Source organism: Chaetodon trifascialis, chromosome 18 (genome assembly GCF_039877785.1).
Source record: "Chaetodon trifascialis isolate fChaTrf1 chromosome 18, fChaTrf1.hap1, whole genome shotgun sequence".
Lineage (NCBI taxonomy): Eukaryota > Metazoa > Chordata > Actinopteri > Chaetodontiformes > Chaetodontidae > Chaetodon > Chaetodon trifascialis.
In genome coordinates, this window is record NC_092073.1 from 6,548,584 (window position 1) to 6,572,309 (window position 23,726).

The 23,726-nt window shown below is 43.8% G+C and overlaps 1 protein-coding gene across 1 annotated transcript; it reads right to left on the minus strand.

The window, feature by feature from the left end:
* Positions 1-3,249: 3,249 nt before the first annotated feature.
* Positions 3,250-23,489, minus strand: jcada (junctional cadherin 5 associated a). The gene is made up of 5 exons (XM_070986090.1): positions 23,416-23,489; positions 13,843-14,377; positions 10,600-11,547; positions 6,361-9,953; positions 3,250-5,526 (listed from the first exon to the last, which is right to left on the minus strand). Exons 2-5 carry the CDS (start codon positions 14,214-14,216, stop codon positions 5,492-5,494), a joined length of 4,950 nt encoding a protein of 1,649 aa, XP_070842191.1. The 5' UTR covers positions 14,217-14,377; positions 23,416-23,489; the 3' UTR covers positions 3,250-5,491.
* Between the last annotated feature and the right edge of the window lie 237 nt (positions 23,490-23,726).

A 23,726-nucleotide genomic window follows, 5' to 3' on the forward strand; every position in this document is an offset into this window, starting at 1 on the left:
ACACCACAGTTTCCCAACCTTTTTCAGCCACGGCACATATTTACGTTAGAAAAATCACAAGGCTCACAACCAAACAAAAATGTCACAAAAAGTATATTTATTGAAATCTCATGAAAATCTAGTCTCAGTTTACTCAATTTGCTTGCTCAGTGTGAAACCTGGGCCTGTTTAGTTGAACACAAAGCTGATATTCTTGCAGGAATTGAAGAAAGACACACAGGAAGATTTCACCTGATTGGTGCTCTAAGCCTTGGATAATCTTCCAGGGCACACCTGATGATTTCTCATGGCACAGTGGTTGGGAAACACTGGTTCACAGCATGTGATCAGAGTCGTCAAGTTGGTCATATGAGTTTGTTCAGCCAGTGTTGATGTTACCATTGAGTGCCCAGTGGGCACGCATTTATCTTTTCTCTTTTCTTTTCTTCTCCTCTGTTGTTGATGTCCCTCCCCATCCCTCCTCCATTCCTCCTCATGTTTTCCTTCTGCTCACTTGCAGTGTGTGATTGTGGTAAGCATGGCTGTCTTCCAAGTTTACCTGCGTTCGATTCCCAGCCTTCACATACTTTTTTTGACAGTCAGGCAAAATATGAAGCAGCTTACATAGTAACTGCAGTCATTTTTTCCCTCTGTATTTACTTAACAAACCCTCCAGTCAGTCGCGCTTCTAACTTCTTTTATTCGTCATGCTTTTGGACCTTACATTGCATATCATCTCTCTCTGAACAGCAGCAGTATGGAAGTATATCTGTGCCATCTGAGTTTGAATATGAATTTCTAAGATTTAATTTTTTCAGCATCAAAATCAGACTTTGAATTTTAAAAGCCATGAAATTTCTAGCACTGAAATTTTTTTTGTTTTTTGTTTGAATTTTATTTTGTTGACATAAATTCAAACTCGGATAGCACAGAAATACTTCCATACAGCAGAGCAGAAAGAAAAGCTTTGGAGTGATGACAAAAATTGTTCCACAAATTTTTGCAACTTGTGTGGTATAAATCTCTTGCAGTATTTTATAATAAATGGTTATTTCGAGCATAACAGCACGCGTGAGGGAGGATTTTGCACTCATATAATAATAATAATAATGCGTCGTTATTACTGCAGTATCTTCTAGATTTTCAAACAGCACCTAAATGTTTAGGAAGTTAATATTGGCCAGTCTGATGATATTATGGCATAGACGAACTCTGTCACAGCCGACTTGCTGGCTTTTATCTAACAACAAATAATGTAATTCTGTGTTAAACAATGTGACTTACATGAAGGTTACTGCTTTATCTCACAACAGCACAGTCTGTGTTTACACACAGCTACATATACAAGGTCATTCAAATTATCCTCTGTGCTCTTTTTGTCTAACTGGCTGTATTACACAGCAGATGGCGCTCTTACTCTGTCATAGTACTGGCAGAATGAGGATGAGTGTGGTCCTGTGTGTCCTCCACAATGATTCAAAACTAGACTCAGCAAAGCACAACACCCACACGGCTTGAACGCATTATCTAAAAACGTTTGATCTGACTGTGATTTTATATGATGCAGTGTGTTCGTGCTCATCCAAGCAAACAAAATACTGTCAAACTTGATTACAAATGCTGAATTAATGCGTTTCGTTTGATAAACACATTTACCAATAGATTCACCAACAAATATAGTTTCATTATTCATTTTCATCAAGTCAGTTTTAAAGGCACGTTAACAAGGAAATCCATGCTAATTCACACAGCCACTAAGTTTTTCCATATATCCTCCCTTTTCCCACTTGATTACCACTCAGAACATCTGCCATAATTTTAAAACAAGGGACTGAGGCTGACTGTACTGCTGCACAAATTCAGACAAGATAATAATCTGCTCTCACTCTCACTTAATATATGTATATTTTATCCATTAAGCAAAATTAGTCTTTAAGTTCATGGAAAAATCTAAAAATTGTTTATAAAAGTTACTGACTTTACAAATATTCTTGTTTAAATATGATTCCTCTAAAATATTTCTTCCCAGTTCAAACAAAATGGCTCATTTCATGTTTAGGAATATTTTTGCTCATATTGAGAAATGCACGAGGACTGGACTAGGGGACTAGGGGACACAAGCTTATTATTCAAGATCTGTGTCCGTGCAAGCTGATTATTATCCCACTTATTGCAATTTAGTGATTTAAAATGCTGCTACAAGAGCTATGTTTAATTATTTTATATAATACAACTTAATTACTGCTCTCTATGTTCAAGTTGAAGTAGTTAGGAATACTTCCCAAAACTAACACAAACATATACATATGTCAATGTCACATGACTGCAAACAACCTGTTCAGCTTCTGCTTGAAACATGGTTAATACACATCCAGAGGACACAGGACACATTAGCATTTGTTTGAAGTCATATTTCTGTTCATCTGGTGAATATCAGTCCAATATTCACTCTCTTTCAGCTCTGTTTTTGGTGTCTACCAACTCCTGAGGGAAATATCTGGTTCCCTGGCTGTAAATGATCCACTATGTTCACCAGCCAGTCTCTGTGTCTCTTTGCTGCTGAGCAAGTAGTGTACAGTGGGTTTTTAGAGTTTTCTTTTCTGACAGCTGGCTGCTATGCTTGAAAACTATACAAAGAAAACTGAGAGTAAACCAAATCAATCAAGCTGCAGGTTGTACAGCTGAACAATGAGCTGAAACCCACTTACAAGAGTTACAAAAACGATTCTAGCAGCTTTAAAGCTCGAGAAAATGTTTTTGTCAATCCACTGTTTCCAAGGTCAAGAATGAACTTTCAAGTTCAAATGGATGTGTGTGTGTGTGTGTGTGTGTGTGTGTGTGTGTGTGTGTGTGTGTGTGTGTGTGCGTGTGTGCGTGTGTGCGTGTGTGTGAATTGTACTCCCACAGTGGATAATCTTAAATGAAGTCATGTCTCACAGTAACCATGTATTACTCTAGCACAGGAGTATTCATAGACCTCTGGTTTTATATAGAAGTAATGAAACTGTGACATGTGGTCTTCTGTGTGAATTGTACTTGGAGGCAACAGGTTATTCAGTGCACAAACTGTGGTAGGTGTGGTCCAGCATTTAAGTTGTGCCTGGGACCCTCGGCATGTAAATGTGGCCTAAGTCGCATGAACAAAAATCAAATACAGCATGTAGTTCCTTAGTTTTCAATTATTATTATGAAATAAATGTATGCATAAGTGTCAAAACAATCTGTTTGCATCAAATACTATATGGATGTGACAAACTTAGAGAAAAAATTATTCATGCAAAGACTTTTATTTATGAATACTCTGCAGTACTGTACAATAACACACACTTGTCTCTATTTCTGATCATTCTTAATGATCATTTCAAATATAGACAAATATTGTGCCTTCACAAACAGTTCCCTTTTCACAATAATCTAAAAATACCTTGTTCTGTTTTAAATATGTAGCATAACTTTTTGAAAATAAAATATACATTATATGAAATATAACTGGATAGACTATATAGTACCAAATGCAATTATATGCAAATACACCTTCTCTCTGTGACTTACGCATTTCATGCACAAAAAAATGAGAAAAAAAGATGCAGCGCATACAAAAGAAGCTGTACATACTTCTGTATGAAAATAGAAAATATCAAAGCAAGATGTGCACCAATAGTCTATATCATGTTACAAAGAACTTGCAGTACAAAAAGACCTACGAGAATGACCAGATAACACATTACCTGGAACACAGAGGTATGGATACTGGGCTGGTAACAGGACAAAGACAAAACCTCGCACTGAGCTTCCACTGATGAACTTCAGTCAGAGCCACTTCCATGCAAGTCTACAACCAGATCCAACAGGGTCAACATCAAATACAGCGGGATCAAAGAGTGACAGGGTCAAACAAGCAAACCAGAAGTTACAGTTTTAGCTTTGAATTTTGGTACTAAACCCAGTAAATGTAAATGTCCAATGCATAGCATAAAGTTTGGTTTGGTATGTTTTTTAATTCCTTGTATTGCTACCCCATACGTGCAGTGAGTGTAAACCAATTGCCAGTTATGCCAACAACTTATAAAGCACTGATATGTCAACATTAAATTATTGAACAGGTTCAGATACTGCTTTTAGTATCTCAACAGCAATGTTCTATACAGCATTAATAGTAAGCTTCTTCGAGCTAAACTTTATTGTTATTGCCAAAACAACTCCAAATGTTTCTGTTTTCATCAAAGTAAAATGACTTATTGATGTCCAGTTTAAATCAGGATTCGTAAACCGACAATACTGGATGTGTTACACAGAAATGAAGTTCTCCACAGGAACAGTGTGTACAAGGCACACTGCGATCAATATAGCTACATCTTCAACATCATCTCCTGCAAAAAAGCACTTCTGAAATCACACATAAACTAAGATGTGAACAAAGAAAAACTCCACAGTTAAATATAGACTTCTGTTAATGCCACAAAATATAGATTTTCTTCTTTAACAGTATGAGGATTAACAAAATAACACTTAAATTAGACGTTCTGATACTGATGCTAAGACTTACGGCACCGGAGAACAGGGAGGATGTGAATACGAATTCCTCCTACAGTAATCTCTGAGTATTTGAAGAGATTATCAGGTGCTCACTGGTAACATAAAGCCAATAATCTCAGCAGTGCAAATCTAACACTTGTACCAAAAGGTAGAGCTTTAAAGCAGACGTTTAAATGTGATCAGCTCCTTTAAATGGAGAATTACTACTCAATCATGTCACAAACATCTTGTATACGACGACTATATTGCTCTTGAGTGAAACTATTCAAGGACCACAGTGTTTCTCATTGCAATCCAGGCTCTCGGAGTACATTCTCTATCACACAAGTATAAGAATAAAGAGCACAGGGTTTCATTAGTAATACACCCAAAGACTACACTTCCAAAAATCTAGTCTTTTCTTAACATAGATAAGAAAATATACATTTCTTCAGCAATTAATTGTCTTAAATTGATTTTTTTATATTCTTAATAAAATCTTATAACTCTTTCTTATTTACATTTGGTGTAGGTTAATACTGATTGTAATGCAATACTGTTGCCTTTTTTTCTGTTACATTTCTTTTGTTTGTTGAGCAGAAGCACTTTTACATTCATATTTCAACACCCAAGCCCGAGAAGAAGCCCAAGTGTAGACAGGAATAATGACATGCATTTTTCCAAAAGCAAAATGAGACAACTTCAAAAGGAGGAAGTCCACTTGCTTTAGCAAATTAACTTTTTGAGAGGTGGAGAGAATGGAAGGTCAAGGATGCCAAGGTTGAAAAGGCCTGGAGAATTGGCACCAGCGGCGCCTTTATTTGGCTGTAAAATGCTCTCGCAGCACCAGGACAGTCAGTTCTGTGAGAAGTAATGTGTAGCAATATTGGAGTCACAGCTGACTGGGCCGTGAGGTGAGATGAAAGCTTTTGTTGTTGGAAAAAGCTGTTAACTTGAGAAAGACAGATTTCCACAGTGGCGAAGGCAGTGTCAGATGTTACACTCTCTCCACTCGACTGGGGTCATAGGAGTCTGATGAGAAATGTGAGAGAGAAAAGATGAGACAACACAATTAAAAACAAGTCAGAACAATATCAATTTGCCATTAAAAGGTGGAAATTTAAGGTGCCCTGTGGAATCTTTAAATATTGGCATTGCAAATGTTTCATGAGGAAGGAAATGCATAAACGTTTGTTATACATCAAGAATTCAGACAATACCTGTTGCTGAGTAACACTGAATGCTAACAGTAACTTTTAAAGGAAAAGATGAACATTTTGTGAAGTGGACTAATATTTGGCTATTTTTTGAGAACGAGATGAGAGGATATATTGATATATTATATATGATATTAAACCTATGTCTGTGCAATAAGTACTGAGCTTGAGTCAGGAAATGGTTAGTCTAGCTTAGCAGGGAAGCAGTGGGAAACAGCTCAGTCCAAAGTGCTACTGACTAAAAACCTACTAACACCTCCAAACTTTACCAAGGAGCCCGTTTTTTAACAGGTAGAGAATAAACACAGAAATACAAAAACTGCAGTTTGTGGTTTTAGGAGTTATGTGCTGGAACCACGTCTCAGCATTCAACAAAAGTTGTCATCATGAGATTCACAGGTTTGGTACCACTGGCAGAGACAAAACCTGTGCCAATCAACCAAATCTAGCAACCAATAATACAGCCAGGGGCGCTGCACAGAAGTAGTTAATAGTGCCAACACATAACTAACCTAAACCCACTAACTAATGCACAGCTAGACAAACAATTTACCCACTCAAGTTTAGCACTAATGCACAAACATGACACTGAGACCAACTTTTCAGCTCACACTCAGAAAGAAGCAATGATGGCTCCCTTCATACCCACCTGAGACACAGAGCACCTCCTCATCCTCCATATTCAAGGGGCCACAGGTCCCAGTGCTGAAGCTGAGTGGCAACGTTATTTCTCTCTTAGGAACACTGCGAGGTTTAGGAAGCAGAGGAGGCTTCTGCAGCCTGGTACGCCGCTTTGGTTTGGGCATGCTTTCTTCCTCAGTGCCTTGTGCTGCCTCAGCTCTACTGGCCTCTGCTGTATTCTGTCCATCTCTCATCTTCTCCACAGGCTTTTCTTTGTCATGCTCCACTATTTTCAGCTCCACCTCTCCTTCTGGCTCTTCTGTTTTTAATTCAACATCTACTTCTTTACTCCCTTCATTTTCTGCTTTTAGTGCAATCTCAGCATTCATCTTGTCTACCTCCTCTTCTTCTCTCTGCGCTTCCTCACATATCTCTTCATTTAGTTCTTCTTGAAGTTTACAAGCTTTATCAACATCTCCCAACTGGTTGTGTGTTTTATGTGCATTCTCACATTCATCTGGGTTTAATTCCTCCTTCCCTCCTTTTTTCTGTAGTTTATCATCCTCTTCCTGTTCTTGTTGCTCTACAACTTCTTCTTTTGTCTCTTCCTGAACGTCACTCGCATCTCTGTCACCACCCCACTCCTCAGACTCTAAACCTTTGAGACTGAGGTGTCTTATTCGAGAGTCAAGCTCTGTCAGATGGGCCATTCTGTCTGTGGTTGACCTGCCCATAGATGTAACAGATGAAGAGGCGGAAGAATTTAGCTTATCTTGCAGGGATTCAATTAGTTTGCATGCTCCACCTCGCCCCCTCTTCTCCACACTGCACATGCTAAGTGCTAGCTTCTCATCAGGGGTGATGGGCAGGGATAGAGGAAGCTTATTGGGTGGGAACTCAGGCAGGTCCAGTACTGCCAGGGACTGACTCTCAGTATCCTCATTGTCTTCACCATCACTGTGGTTGCTGCTGTGCTTTTGTCTGGCCCCTTCTTCGTGGTCCACTCCTGATCCTGTCTTCCTGACCTCCTCTGTCTCTGCTCCCTGAACAACCAGGGTCTCTTCTTTGACTTGCTCATGCTCTCCTTTCACCTGCTGTGTCTCTTCGCCTTGACTTTGTAGTTTCTCACTTGACGTTGTGTCCTTATCATCATGGTTGTCCTCTGGCTGTTTGTCAGCCACACCCAGGGCTTCCACTGGGACGGATATTCCAAGGATTCTGGCAGCCCTCTGCTCAATGGACTCATTTTCAGGGATACCTTTTGCACATTTGACCTCATACAGGTTGCTGAGGTCCTCTGCAGGTAAAGAATTGGCTTTCTCCTGAATCAGTAAGTTTTCCAGGTGCTTATCTGCTATGGTTGATTCATTCTTATAGGTCAGAGAATCAGAGATGGTGTATCGCTCATTACCATCATCATTCTCAAACACAAAAGAGGCCTGCCTGGTCAACCTAGTGATATGTGCTGAACCTTCTTTCTGAGGTGATCTGCAGCTTTCACTCCTGCTTCTACAGATGCTTAAATTCACCTCACCCCTGAATGGTGGAACATTGTCTGACCTAGCCTTTCTCTCGGTCTCTATCTCAGCTTGAAGCTCTTTATTTGAATTGTGCTCAGGGCTACCACTATTTTTAACGAGTGCTGTCCTGCTCTCCCACAACATTTGCACTGGCTGACTAAGCTCCTTATGATCCAGTGGAGATGGGACTGAAAGTGAGCGATGCATTGGCTCCCCGGGACCACCAGGAGTCTCTGTGTAGACTGTTAACCCCACATCCCTCAGCAGTGACTCTTGAGGGACTGGGATATCCTGTCTATAGAGCCGGTTTGACTCATTGTTTGGGGGTAGTGAGGGCTGGAGGCAACTGTCTCTGGGGCCTGGCTTGAGGAGTATGGATAGCTCATATGTTGGTGGTATATTGTTTGCCTGTGGCCTGAAGAAAGTACTTTTCATGTCCATGGAGTCTAGATCAGCTGTCGAAGCCAAGGACTTTGATCTGACTTTTATATTGGTGGGCTTTTCAACATGCATTGGAGGAAGACTGATTGCTTCCCTGCCTGGTTCTGGTCCAGCAGTGAAATGTGCTCCTGATTTAAACTGGTGTAATCTCTTATGCACCTCATTTAGATCGTCAGTGTACTGACCAACACTGGGTCTCTTGCTGATTGTGTCTTCCATTTCCTTATTAATGCTCTCCAGTTCACCAATGGCATCACAGGGTCGTCGGTTCACTGGCTTTAACAGAAACTGACCAAAGGCCACTTGTTCTGCACTGTCTGGGGGACTGGAGTTGCTTTTTCTGGGAGACAATGGCTGCTGGTCCCCCTGATCCCAGGTTTTTGATGGGGACGATGAGTTTTGTTGTGAGGGTTGAACTGATGACAGCTGAGTTGGGCTGAGGCTGAGACGGGAGAAGGCGCTGTTGCTAGAGAGATGAAGGTTTTTCTGGCCTGCCATGGGGTAACCATACGAGGAGCTACTGTCTGTCCCCAGACCACTGTCTGTAGTTGTGTCTGAGACAGATTGAACGGGCTCTTTTCCGCCAGGAGGACTCTGGGGTTCAGGACTTTTCACCACTGTCAAAGGTGAGCCAGTCTGGGTTTCTTGGTTCCGGTATTGGTTTCCAGGCCAGGATCCAGCATAACACAACTCTTTGTCTTCATTGGCTTGAAGTGCCCAGGCATCTATTATCTCCTTCCTTAGAGGAGCCCTCTTGTAGTTCTTAATTGAGGATGTGCTGCTGGTGTGAAAGTGAGAGTAGTGAGGTGTGATGGGCATCTCATTCACTGACTTGCTCCGCACATTCAGGCTCTCTTTGAGGCCGACAGCGAAAGTGTCTGTGTTGGTGACAGTCAGGCTTGGTATCGTCTCATTATTGTTCTGATCTGCCGCTAAGTCTTTGTTAATGTTAGTTGGTGTGTGAACAGGGACAGACACAAGGCAGAAGATGGTCTCACTCACTCTTCTCTTGGTGTTCCTGTTGTTCTCTAACCCTGAATCTGGGACAATTTTCTTCACTTGAGTGATGGTTTCTGCAAAGACCTGATCTGTGCTGGACCCCTGGTGAGAAGAAGTCCTTGTTAATGGGGCCTGGAAGGCTGAAGAGGGAGATGGAGGTGGACGTTGGTTTTTGGGATATCTGTTGTTGCAGTTTTGGTCAGTTGCTGGGAAGTTATCAACAGTCTCTTTGTGCAAATCACTGTGCCACCTGCTATTGTCATTGTCGAAGTCGCTAGAAGACGTCTGGTTAGCATCATCGGCCAGTTTGGCAGCGATGAAAGGCCCCAATGGCGGGGGCAAAAAGGCACTGTCGTCGGATGCAGGTTCCGACACGGTGACGCTGGGAAGCTCATTGCGGATGTGGCGGATCTTGTCAGCGTCCGTCAAGGAGTTGCCACCCAGGGCTGAGGAAATATGGCGGATGCGTGGGTCATTAAAGGGGATATATTGGATCCCTCCACCAGGGCGCTCCTGGGTTGTATACACAGGGTAAAGATGTTTCTGGCTAGACATGCTCCTTTCTCTCTGGGGATCAGGCCAGGAGCCAACTGGATGTCTGGTGAACCAGTGAGATCCATCTGGAGTTACTTGTATCTGCTGGTACACATCTCCTCTGTACCTAAAACAACACAGTTGCACTTTAACTAAGCAACAATGACTTCAACAAGACAACACAGGGTGAGAGCTTAAAACAATAAAGCGATGGTAGCCAACCAAATGATTATGCTCTATTCCAGTATCTGTTTAGCGAGATAAGAACTACTTTTGCAAATGTCAACAGTGAAATGGAACTCAATTTCAGAATGTAACATAGAGTATACCTTCATTGCACTGGACAGATCCATTTATAAATAACAAGTAATATAAAAGTGAACATAGAACAGAAAATGATCTTGAGATGACTAGAGCATCTCTATTGTTACTGCATAATATAAAATCTATACAATCTGGTTTGGCCTTACACATAAAAGAGATAGATTTGGTGGTCTCAAGTTGTACTTCATGAATTTACCTGCAAGCAAAATATTATTTGAATGCTCACGCTTTCATACATTTTTTTCAGTTCTGAGTAGTAATTTTCTAAAAATGTCCTGGCATCTTCCGTATATGTGAATGATCAGTATTATATACATTTCTTTTTCATTTTTAATATAAAGGTTTGGCTCACATATTCAGCGCTGAATTTAATAGCACTGCTAATCAATGTGAAAGTTAAAACTGTCTTGACGTTACTAATTTGAGAAACAGAAAAAACAGCAATTTACCTGTAATCAACAGCAATTTCACCATATCCCCGGCGTCCCCCTCCCATTATAGGAGCTCTTTTATATGATGGAGGAGGGATGTATCCTGGAGGTCCAGAGTCCTGTGCAAAATAGTCCAGCTGGGGGTCACCTGTCCTTGATATGGGAAGTGGCGTCCTGTCCCTGGCCTGGGGAATCACTGACTCTCTCCCAGACAAAACCTCACAGCTTCCCCTGATCTGCTGGTGCATCTCATAGGAGGGAGGTCTGGGGGGTCGGGTGAAGCGGGGCTTTGGTGTCATTGAGAGTTGATTGGCACTCGCCGGCCTGCCATTTTCCGGCCAGCGGGGTGCCCTATAAAGGTCATGGTGTGACAGTGGGTGGCCATTGACCCGCCTGTACAGCTCCTGACCGGACAAGGCTATGTCCACATATTGGAGGCTCTCAGGCTGCAGCATCCTGGGCAGGGACTGGGATTTGGCTTTGGTCCTGGGGTGGACTACCATGCCCTCTGGTGTCCTGGCATGTAGCCGCTGCTGCTCCTGTGCCCAGCGCTCACCCTCATTCTGCGACAGCTGGCGGCCAAAGCTCACAGCTGGACGCCACTCATCTGTCCCCAGGCTCTGGCACTTCCTCTCAGTCACCATCCTCCATTGATGGAGAGCGGCTTCTCTCTCTTTAGAACGTGCCTGTGCCTGGACCTGGGCCTGAGCCTGGGCTTGAGCCTGCGCCTGAGCCTGGGCCTGAGCTGCCCAGCGCTGCCTCTCCTGAGCTGCCCTCTGACGCTCCTCTGCAGACAACTCTTGGCCTCTTGCTTGTTGAGACCCCTCCAGCCTGCCATAACCTCCCTGCCCTCCTCCATGGGGCTCTCTGAGGTCAGCATAGTCCAGCAGCACAGTGAAGTCCTGGCCTCTCCTCCTCCAGTAGGACACGTCCTTGGACTGGGGACCTCTGGTTCCATCACAGAACCTGGAGGGAAACGCACACAAATAAAGGCATCGGTATGCTTGAATTGATGTGCTTGTTGGATGGTCAAATCGGCTCAAACCCCCTTCCCCTACACCTTTCTGACATCAGAACTGGGCTTTTGTGCCTGTCCAAACCTGACAATCTGACAAGCAAGTCCTTTTTATAAAGAGAGTGACCCATTGTACAGAGGTTGCTTTTTAAAATTCTGTTATGTTTGTCATTTTTTGTATTCAGTCCAATGAATTCATTCTATGAAAAACTGCCCAAAATGTAGTATAACCGTGTAAACACTTTTGCCTGGAGACATGGTCAGACTTTCATACAAAGTAGTTTGTTTTGATCATAAGTCTATCTTTAAAATTATATGTTTTTTTGCAGATTTAATGCGCTATGGTAAGACATAACATATAGCTAAGCACTTTGAAACATTAAAGCAATCAAAACATTGAAATACCACGGTCCATCAAATGCTGACAAATAGGTAGTGTCCAGAGGATAATAGGCAAAATAATCACTGACAGTCTACAATGTGGGCTGATTAAATAAAAAGAAAGCATCTCCCACTAGATGGAGACAGATGACCATGAGTAGCAGCGCTGTGTCTGGTAATTTTGTATGGGACATAATGAACACATTACACAATGACACACTGTGGCTGTTAGTCCCGGATGTCCTTCAAGACAGATCTTCAATTTAGAGGACATTTCATTGACAGTCTCTCTATCGCCCCATTCCTGAGCTTCTAATCCGAGAAAATTAGCAGAATTTCACTAAACCAGAGCAAAGAAAAAGCTTGTTCTATATCTCAGAAAAGATATGTGATGGCAGACTTGATGGGCTACAACAAGATGCAATGGGTCTCTGCATTCAGCCTGATCATTTTAGACTATTTGTGGAGTGACTGACTGACTGACAACACAAACAAGACGCATGCACATGTGTACACCCCCTCAAGGCCGAGGCCACTGATTGTCCTTGACATTTCCATCCATGATCATCACTGGCCAGAGATGTTTGCTGGAGGAAGGGGGGCTAGCCATGCCAATCTGTTAAATTTGAGGGCATCTCATGTAAGATGAGTTACCATCATTAGTCTAATTGGGTCTAAGTAGCACTGTCTAATGGGAGTGCCAAGATAGGCCTGTTCCTTATCTAAACCAAAGCTGCCAGGCAAAAAGGATTTGGATGAGAGGAAAAAAAGAGGGATGAACAAACAACAGACTGAAATCGCAGAACATATGTCTTAGCAATTCCCACATTCCCAACAGAATGCTCTGATAGCACTGGCAGAGCAGCGACATGAAAATGCGGATTACTGGTCTCAAAGACTAAAACCGAAAAGTGAAAAAAACACTAACACAACCAGTGACATTATTCAAGGTCATTTGACTATTTTCAGATGCTCTGTCACTGGCTGGTGGCAAAAGGGATTAGGAGAAAAAAAAAGAAAGTCAGCCAAACAAAATGTAAGGAAAAAGGGAGAGAAAAATCTGACAAGCCTGCCTAATTGTGTGGACAACGGAACAGCTGTATTGACTTTGTCTCAGTTACAGCACACTAACCCCCTGAACTGGTGCAAATAAGCAAACTACACAATCCTATTTTGGGGGAAAAACAGATTGGTTGCTGCCTGGCAATATTTCTGAAAATATCATGTGTTCTAACAATTCGTACCCAAGAGGGTTTCAATTGCATAACTGGAGACAAAGCTAAATATAGCCTATCCTCCATATGCATATTTAAATAAACCCTATATGAATCGTGTATTATTGATGGGGTATGCATTATATAAGTAGGTATAATGCTTGTGAAACAGTGGAATCCAGTAGGGTTGACAGGGGAATCCTGACAAACCTGGCAACCTGTGTGTGTAAGACTGGGCATGCTCAAATGGGGCACATCGGTTTGCTCAAAAACTGTTTTGATTACAAGTCCAAGGTCCCATGTGGCAGATTAAGACTCCAGCACACATTATCCCTCCTCCCTTACCCAAGGCTTGATTGGGAAGAGTAGGATAGAGGGATATAGCAATGAAATGAGAGGAGGTTATACACAAGGGAAAGAAAGACATGACAAGAGGGACTGAGCGGCAGTGTTTGGTAGTTCCATTTAAAATGCAATGCAAAATCCCATCACAGAGCTCCTTGATGAGTTATTTAATTTCATGAATCTGCTCCATCAAAGCACAAGCAGAATGAATGATTGTGTCATTTATCAATTAAGGGTGAGGACTAGCATAATCAGGATGGAGCACATGGTCACTGGTCTAATGGTACAGCACAGAATATGTCTTACCCGCTGTCTGAGGTCAGTGACTCTCCCAACGAATGGGTGTCAATTTGGCTACGGCTCTCGCCCTCCCGCCTGGATGGGCCCCTGTCCCTGGGTTCATTGTTGTTGTTGTTGGGACAGCCGCTGCCATACGCTTGGGGCTGTCTGGTTCCACCACCGTTCCCATAGGGCACCCCAGGCCCTCTTTCATAGCCGTTCACTGTCCTAGGACCGGGCATGTTCTCCAGGATTTCATGGTGTTTGCTGTAGGACGGCGGTGAGGACGAGGGAGCCTGGCGGGACGAGGATGCAGGGGCTGGGGTAGGGGTGGAGGAGGAGGTGGTGTGCTTGGGCAGCTTGTATCCATGAGAGATGAGGAGGTCCTCCACGCTGTACATGGTCGCATTTGTTTATGCTGGTGTGTTTTCTTTTTTCCTTTCTCTGCCTATCTTTTTTTTGAGAGAGAGAGAGGAAGGTAGGTCGGTTGTCAAGGCGTCTCTGCTTCTTCCCAACGTGCAGCGGCAGGATCACCGGCACAGCTGCGCAGCTGAGGCCATCACTGGTAAAAAAAAAGGAAGAGGGGACGACATGAAGAGACAAGAAGAGAGACAGAGAAAAGGAGGTGATGGTAAAACCATTATCCCCGCTACCCGTGTCCAGTTTTTGTCAAGGGTCCCAACCCATCTAAATAGTTGAGAGGACGAAACAAAAAAAAAAAAAACAAACCCCCCGAACCCAAATTCTAAGCCGCCACGACAAAACCGAGATCACCCGCCTTCCCAGCAGCCTGTCCCTCCCTCCTCTCTTTTCCCATCCTCCTAGCAACAACCCTCTTTCCATCTCACTCGGATATCACCCACACCAAACCAGTCCATGACCAGAACTGAGGAGGATGGGGAGGTAAACAAAACACCCTGAAAAACAACCCTCAATAGCATGATGATCAGTGGCGACAAGAGTTTCAGAAAGCTGCTGGTGTTGCAGTGAAATGTCACTGCTTACAGTGGGCTCCCTGCAGACTTCCATACAGTGGCTGTAAGGTAGCTGTTAGCAGCCAGCCGTTGCTCATATTTTGCATCAATGAAGCTGGGGAATTGTAATCCTCCCTACTCACCTCCACATTCTCTCTCAGATGAGGGAAAGATGTTGCTTTCCCTCATCTCATCAGTATTTTCTGGTTATAGGCAATAAGTATAAGATTTTTTTTAAAGGGTTGTGTATTGCAAAATTTCTTCCTTCATTTTTTCATTGAGAGAATCATAGAATTGAAATCAATATAAAGCGTATAGAATATCAGAATCAAAAGTAGCTGAACTAATAGTTTATGGTGTGTCAAGCTGATTAGCAGAGCTGTGGCTCTCCCACACAATGATTAGCTAATTAATCAATTAGCAGAAAATGAATTGGCCAAAATTTCTGTTGCTCCTGCTCCTGAACTGTGGATTTCCTTAGTCCTCAACAATGATAAACTGAATATATTTGGGGCTTTGACTGTTGGTTGGGCAAAACATGCCATCCATCCATCATCTATACCGCCTATCCCTTTCGGGGTTGCGGGGGGCTGGAGCCTATCCCAGCTACAATGGGCGAGAGGCGGGGTACACCCTGAACCGGTCGCCAGCCGATTGCAGGGCCACATGCAAAGACAGACAAACATTCATACTCACACTCACACCTACGGACAATTTTGAGTCATCAATTAACCTAATGAGCATGTTTTTGGTCTGTGGGAGGAAGCCGGAGTACCCGGAGAGAACCCACGCATGCACGGGAAGAACATGCAAACTTCACACAGAAAGGCCCCGTCTGACCCGGGGATCGAACCGGCAACCTTCTTGCTGTGAGGCACACGCACTACCTGCTGCGCCACCGTGCAGCCGGCAAAACATGCAATGTATAGAAGTCACTTTGGGCTCTGGGAAACAAATTTCATATTTTATAGACTACACACTTATTCAATTAATCAAGAAAACAAGCGTCATACTAATTGCTAATTAAAATAATAGTTGCAGCCCTATATGTGTTTTCCTAGCAAGCATCAGTGCTGCAAGTGTTCTAACTGCGCTTGAGAAAGGAAAAGTTGCTTCAATTGACATTGCAATAACACTGAGCCAACCTTGTATTAGACAGACAGATTTTAAAGGTAGCAAAGCATTAAGACTTTTACTTTCTGTCCCAAAAATAACGAATGACTATCAGCATCAAGAACTGATGAGGAATTGAACTGATGATACCCCGGGTGCAACTGCTCATGATGTAATGCCCTTGATGAAGTCATGCTTGCTGCCTTGTCAACAGGACAGATGCTGCTGCAGCCCACTCATTCAATACTCTTCACTTGACTGCCAACAACCTGGCTGTCCTTAATAAGAAATGGCATTCAGGAACAGCAGTGTGGGACTCATTGCCAGAATCAAATAGTGTTCAGGCAGTTTAAAAGCCAATCACACTATGATTGTTTAATGGCAGAGCCAAATTGCTTGTTTTCGGTTCTAAAAAACAGACGGCCGACACAGCTTCACCAAAATGTATTCAGCAGCAAACAGATTAGCATTTGTTTTGCTTCTTAGCATTTGTTTAGCCATGAGAGTCCCATAGAGATGAAAAAATCCATGTATGAAAGGAGGCCTGACTCAGAGGGCAGAATCACTACTCCACTCTACTTCCTCCTGCTCCCTCCTGCCCTCCCTCCTCCTTGTACCTGAACCCTAGGATAGCCTACTAGGTGATTAACAGGATCCAAGACCGTGAAATGCCACTCTCTTTGTATGTCTGGCTCTCTAATACGATTATCTTTTTCATTTAAAACCTTAAACCTGTTAGTTTTGGAGGATTGACTCTTGGCGCTTACCCAGTTAATACTTTTGTTGAGTTTAACTATTTCCATTTGCATTTTGAGTAATCTCCTCAAGGAGAGGCTAGTAGTGAGTTTGCTAGGGAGGGTCTTCTGACAAACGTCGATGCAAAAAATGGATTTTGGTTTGCTTCGTTTGCTTCAAGATGAGCATGTGGACCTGGAACACACACAATTTTTCAATGGCTGTTCATGAACTGTACTTGAACCTGTGCTGGGCAGCAGGCCAGTGACTATGTTAAATACGTCACAGAGTGTCTCTGAAATACTGTAAATACCAGCAAAATGGAGTACAGTATGTTCATATTTGTGGCCATTTATCACAACAGATTATTCAGATTTTTCTCTAAAATGTAGACATGTTTGTTCTGTACTTTAAATTAAGAACCAAAATCAGGTCTCACTACAGTGCTGGAGAGAGCCGTATCAGATTCGAGATCAGAGTCAGATTGGTATCACTACCCTTTCCTTCCTGCAGATGAAGCCTCTCCCTCCAGCCAGGCAAAGGCGTAATTAAGTGAGCCTGAGGTCAAGGGCTTTGTTTATTAATATGATAATTCACTTTTGTTATGATATTGCACATTAACCTGTCTTAACTGCACATCCATATGCTGCTGTCTTATCTAGCTAAACCCTTAATCTCAGGCAATTGCTCTTGGTGTCATCACTAAATGAGGATTATCTTCATCATCAGTAAAAGTGAGGATTTCCTCCTGTAAAGTGACCTGCCCTCATTGAGTCCCCTAACAATACCCCACCCCCACTCCTTCCTTCCCATGACAAGCTTGGTTTAAATACTGCTAATGCTGTTATGCAATGGAATTACCCATTTTATATCAAATAAAACCTCGGATTCAAGCAACGGTATGCAACAATGGCCGGCTTTCATCCTCCTAAACACAACAACATTGTGTTTTGGTACAATGCCTTCTTGTGTGAAATAGACTGGCATTACAGGCTCTTGAATTTGGCAACTGGAGAAAAAAAGTGCAGATCTGCTGCATTTTAATGGCACAGCTCACTCAAAGAGAAAAATTAATGACAGAGTTTATGGATAACATATGCTGCAAAGTAAGCTAAAAATAAGTAGAACCCCATGAGGGCTGGCATTTCCCTACAGACGACCCTCACACCAGCCTCCACGTTTTCTCTAATCAGTCACTGTACACTACTACTGTAAGAGCATTTACATTTACTATGCTGTGAAACATGCAAGGCCACCACTTTTGAGGTCAAGTGAACTTTTGCCAAGGCTTGTTTATTAAAAACAGATACAAGCATTTTTTAGCTGTGTGAGGGGGGCCTGCGTCCTCACTAGTGGCTACACCAGCAGCAGGCGGCAGGGGCATGACGGCTTGCAGGTTGACAGTTTGGTGTCATCTCCTTATTCATGGCCCAACTGAGATGAGGGCATAGTAGGGAGGTGGGGAGAAAGGGAAGCAGAGGGACAGCATGGGTGGCAGACAATGCAGGACAGAGACCTAGATCAGGCCTCGGGGAGGACAGAACTGCAGAGTTAAAGGGTGTCTCTCCTAGTAAATAGTCCAGATTGCAGGCATGGATTGCAGTCAATACATTTTATAGATAGCGAGCAGTCATGAAAGTCTATTACGTCTATGAAAGTATACTGTATTATAAGCAAAAAGTAGAAAAGCAGATTTTCTGCCCTGTGGTCAAACAAACTGAGAGTAACAGTAATTAATGTTGTCCTGAAGAAGACACAGAGATGTGTTAAAATAGCACATCCCTCCTAAAAGTGAAGACAAAAACAAATCTGGATTTAACTGGCTCCAGCATAAAGCCACCACAACAAAAGAAATCTCATACACCAGAGCCTGGAACCAAAGAGACGATTAGCCTGCTTCCTAAAATATTCCATAAGAGCCACACCTCTCCACCACATTGTTCCCAGTCTCCTTGGATCTGTAACAACTGACCCGAGTGGGCGTGCACTTGGCTAGTCTGTGGCCTGCATCTGTTAGGACAGTGCACGCACAGGGGTTTCTCAGGGATGACAACCCATCACATTCAGAAAACAGCAACAGTCCGCAGATTGTTTATCTATGTGACATCACCGTGTCCAGCACAGGGGCCGTCTCTCTTCCTGAGGAAGTGCGTCGTTGTGGGGACAGAGGAGAGCCGACGGTGTCGCAAATGTTTCCAATCAGGCCCTCTGCAGGCTCCTGTTTGTCCCGGGGAAAGAAGTTGGAGGCCTGTTCTTGACTGGGGCCAGAGGAATAAACAGCCAAACAACCTCAGGCCATATTTTACCGCACACTGACCTCTAGAAAGCACAATGTTCTCCACTTCAGGTAGACTGTAAGTCAGCAACACAAAGTGTAGGCATATTCTCTGGGGAGCTATCTGCCCTCTCGACACTTGCCATCCATCAGAAAAATCCCACTGGACTCAGGAGCCATGCACCTATGATTAAAGGCTATTGTGACATAGTTCGACAATGAAAAATTAAGGCTTGAAATCAAGTTGGTAAACTATCGAGTGAGGAATAAAAAGATTTCACTGACCATTACAAAAGAGGGCTCATCACCACGTTGCAAACCATGTGTTTTCTCCAGCATCCACGCCCTCCTGGTAGAGAGACTAGCAACAGGCAGGGCCCATGCATTGTGAGTCAATTAGCTCATTCGGAAAGGTTTAGCCAAAAAACACCCACTTACGTTATTTTGTTGAGCATATTCCATGGCAACAGTTGTTTTGCTTTTGTGAATGGCAGCTCACAGACAATAGCATGTGGGCTGCTAAGATATTCCCACTGCATTGCCTCAGTCCAAAACTTATTACAGTCAGACTCCACTGGCAGCAAAATCAAAGGCAGGATGGGATGAGGGGTGGGAGGGTGGGGGTTGGTGGTGGTGGTTGGGGGGTTGTTTTTATTCCTCCATATTCCAACACATCACAGTCTGAAACAGTATGGTCTGGTCCTGATTCATTTCAGACTGTCAAAAAGTAGTCCAGCCAAACATTTGTCCAATGCAGTATCAGTGTTTCAATCCAAAGAAAATTCTCAGTAACAGCTGGCTTACGCACAAGAATGGTATAGCTCATTAATGCACAAGGCAAAGCTGTGCAGCAACCAGTTAAGACACTGACGATGTGAGGGTAATTATATCAGTGGACTCATTTTCCATTGTATAGCAGGCTTAGCTCAGTTCATCTGAAATGTAGCGATTTGACGTCATGTGATTTCCTTCAACTGAATGCATCCAGCTCTCATGGAGGAAGATTCAGGGCACCGCATTTGCTCCAAAACACCACATCTCATGCCAGCATTTGAAAATTATCATTTCGTATGAGGAAAGAAAAACATAAAGGAGAGGTTATTAGGCATGCTAATCCTCTGAGGCACTGTTCTGAAACACAGTGGGCTTCACCTGCACTGAACTACTCTCAGCCCATGCTGTTTCTGAGCATGCCAAACTGGCTTCATGGTAATTAGTGTCTGTCAAGGTCCAGGGTTTGCTAGAGATGACAGTGGCATGGTTTATCAGCCAGAAACACAGTGATCAAAGGGTTAGCACGCTCTGGCTTCCTGCTAATCAGATGGACTCTGCATGCCTCTTGCACAGCATTACAGAGGGAAAGGTACAATCCAACATTAACATACCAAGACAAAATCCAAGACTATGCCTCATCAAGAAAGCTTGAGCACATCAAACATTGAACAGAGATATGATATAAGACAGCTGACAGGATGTGGCACCATCAGAATTATTCTGACAGATGATTGTGATGCAGATTACAGGTGCGATAAAAAGGCTCTCCCACACAATGTAACTTGAGTGTTGTCATGATGGATGGCTGATGAATGTGTATAAAACTGCTATGTAAACACATGAAAATGGGTTATCTCAAGAGCTTCATCAGAGCACTGGCATGAAGTGACACACAGAAATCACAAAGCAGGCGGCCCAACCATCTACCACACATATGAGCATCCACCGGATAGCATCCAGCTAGGATCCAACAGTATATAAGATAAACACGCTTTCCAGGCCTCAGATTCACTGCCCTGGCTTCTTGCTATGAGAGGCATACTGGCAGATGTCAGTAGCTTTCACACGTTTCTGGCTGGCTTCATCCACCAGCCTCCTTCCTCCTGCCTGCGTCACCTCTGCTCTGACATCACATGTGACATCAGGCAAGACCTCCGAGGGGATCCCTGTAGCCGGGCAAACATCAGATGACTTTCAAAGGCTTCAGCTAAAGCTACCCAATGGCAGAAAAACTCTCTTTCTTGATGCACATGGCCTAGAAATGAGGCTGAAGACAGAGAGTGGATGCAGACAGGAAGGCATGCTAAAATAACTAGTGCACACAGGCGATTACTGGAAAGGGAAAGTCTAGCCCTGGGATAACCAGACTGCCTGCAACACAAGGAAGCCATCCCAGCCCACACTTATCGCTGGCTGCTTGGACCGCTCCTGAAAGTTGAACTGCTATGACTCATCTCATGGCCATGGAGGGCCCCTCCAGTTTTGCTGACCAACCCTTTCCTCCGCTGCTGGAAGGAATTAATGATCTGCTTCCCTTCTTAATACGCTCCCCATCCCACCGTTCCCCAACCCCCCCTCAGGGCATCTAGCAGGGCCTTGTGTTCACACACCATCCCAGTCTCAAGGATGTGTGAAAGACCTACCACAGAACACACATGCGCCCACGCATACACACTTAGCATTCTTCTTACCTTTTCCTGTGAAAATGCACAGTAGCTGGTGCTGGTCTAGGCTATGTTTTTGCAGTATTTCAGTATTTTGACTCATCTCTCATCTACAAATCCACTGCACACTGTCTAGAAAATGCTTCTTAACTGGCATTTACTAACAGCTTCACATGCAGGCACACTGAGCTATGAAAGGTCTTGGTGAGACGGAACAGATCACTCCTGAGCAATGTTAATAGTACTTCCATAATAAGCAACGCCAGTAAAATAATCAGGCCTGAGGGCATGACAGACCAGTCCAAATAAGAGTGCGCTGATCAAATCTTGAGGGATAAAAAACTGCACAGGCACCCACAGCTGAGATGATGGTGCTCCCATTTGTTCACTGCAGCAACATTGTGATAACTCTAATAAAATATGATAAGTGACAGCATAATCTTGAACTTTCACAGATCAGGTGAAGTCTTGGCTTTGGCAATTTGGCCTCTAGAGGTCCCTAAGTGACAGTGACAATTTATGTGCAAGACCTTCTAAAATTAAAGCCATTAGGCAACTGCTAACACTGTGACATAATTAGAGGTGTGAGTAAAGAGCAGAGCAGCAGTGTTTTATCGAGCCAGTCTTGCATGCGATTAAAAATTACTACGCTGTAAAAGCATTCAAAGTCCAACGTTCAATATTAAGACGTACATCTTAAGCACATAACATTATTTACCAGTTTCAGCAGACTGACAGCAGGATGGCTGTTGAGACAGGATCGCCATGCAACGTTGCGAGGCAGTGCGTGCAGGAGGCTGCACTGGGGAAGGAGAAGCGAGGTCAAGCAGCAGCCATCATCATGCAACCAGCAGGTGTGACAAAGTGACAGCATTCAAACATCAAAGCAGCCTAAACTTGGCATACCATTTGCCAAGGACTATTTGCATCTCATTTCAATCGCCATTTGGTGTTCCTAAGCATCCGACCGGGACCGAGAGCTACACAGCACTGGACCCCCGTGTTGTCCCCATGTCGTTATGAAATGATTGACAGGCTTGGCATGATGCTAGCCCCGCTGGTTCCGTTGCAGGTTGCTGCCGTAGCATACTAGCCTAGCCCCAATGCGCGCAGTTCACAGACACAAGGAGAAAGCACGCCAAATTCCGTTCAAACATCTGTCTGTTTAAGGTTTCGTTAGAGTACGGAACAGATGCATACCTGACTGAAGACTTAAGACATTAAACGGATAGGTAGAGGTCCTTGATCAAATTCGGCGGATGGATGACCCACAGTACGGACTGTATTCACATGATATGTCTGTTTTTTAACTCCAGCTGCAACTATCACCCATCAGTGGACATTGTGGATGGGATACCACTGAGGAAACAGAAGCCAAAGCAATTCTCCAACTTAAAATTGTATATAAGTAATAGCAGTTTGGAGTAACACAGACTGCCTACCGAATACAATCCATGGCCTCAGTATTTCGCTTAAGTCCTTAATTAGTGTTCTTCTCGATATAAATCTCTGCTCGTAAGCTAGGGCATAGAAAACTGCGTAATTTGGACGGAGTTTGGCCTCTCTTCCACAGCACAGACGGATACATAACGGGGCTAACGCTAGCCCGGCTAGCTCCATCAGCAATCTTTAACCTTCAGCTGATGGGAGCGCGTCCGCAAATAGTGGCAGTCGCCACCGCACACGCTTCAAGTTAAAAAGAAGAAAAAAAACAAGGACCGCTATCCTTCCACTCCTTCACCTTCTAGTGTCTGCTCCTGAAAGTGCCACGGTGCTGTCCTAAATCCTCTAATCCCGGCAGAGGAGGCAGGGACAGCCGGACAGGAGAGCGCCGAGGTAGCTGGCTTGGCTGCAAGTTGAGGGACCGCTGGAAATGTTGAACGCAGAGCAGATGCGCCTCTTCACCTCTGTCTGCTCCTCACAGCAGCTGCTCTCAGCCTCCTCTGCCGCCCGCATGTGTCGTGAAATGTGAACATACAAAAAACAAAACAAACAAACAAAAATAGAAGTCCGCCGAATGCCTGGCTGACAGGCGGTGTGTCGTTGGACGCGGAGCCGCTCTTACCTGTGAAATGCGTCGTCGCGTTACCGCCGAGTCCCCCGCGCTCATCCCCGCCGCTGCTCTGGACGGACTGAGCTGGGATCTGCTGAGGGAACAGCCCCTCTACACTACAGCACGGCGCTGAGGAAACATCCCTCTTCTCCAGCGGGGAGGCAGCTGGATGCTGCTCAGCGATAAGGTCACTTCACACACAGATGGAATTCTTCTGTCATTTACATACTGTAATCACTATCCTGATCAGAATGATTGATGTCAGCCTATGGAGGTTGATTGCTTGCAAATAAAAATGTATGTAAGCTGGCCACTACACATTC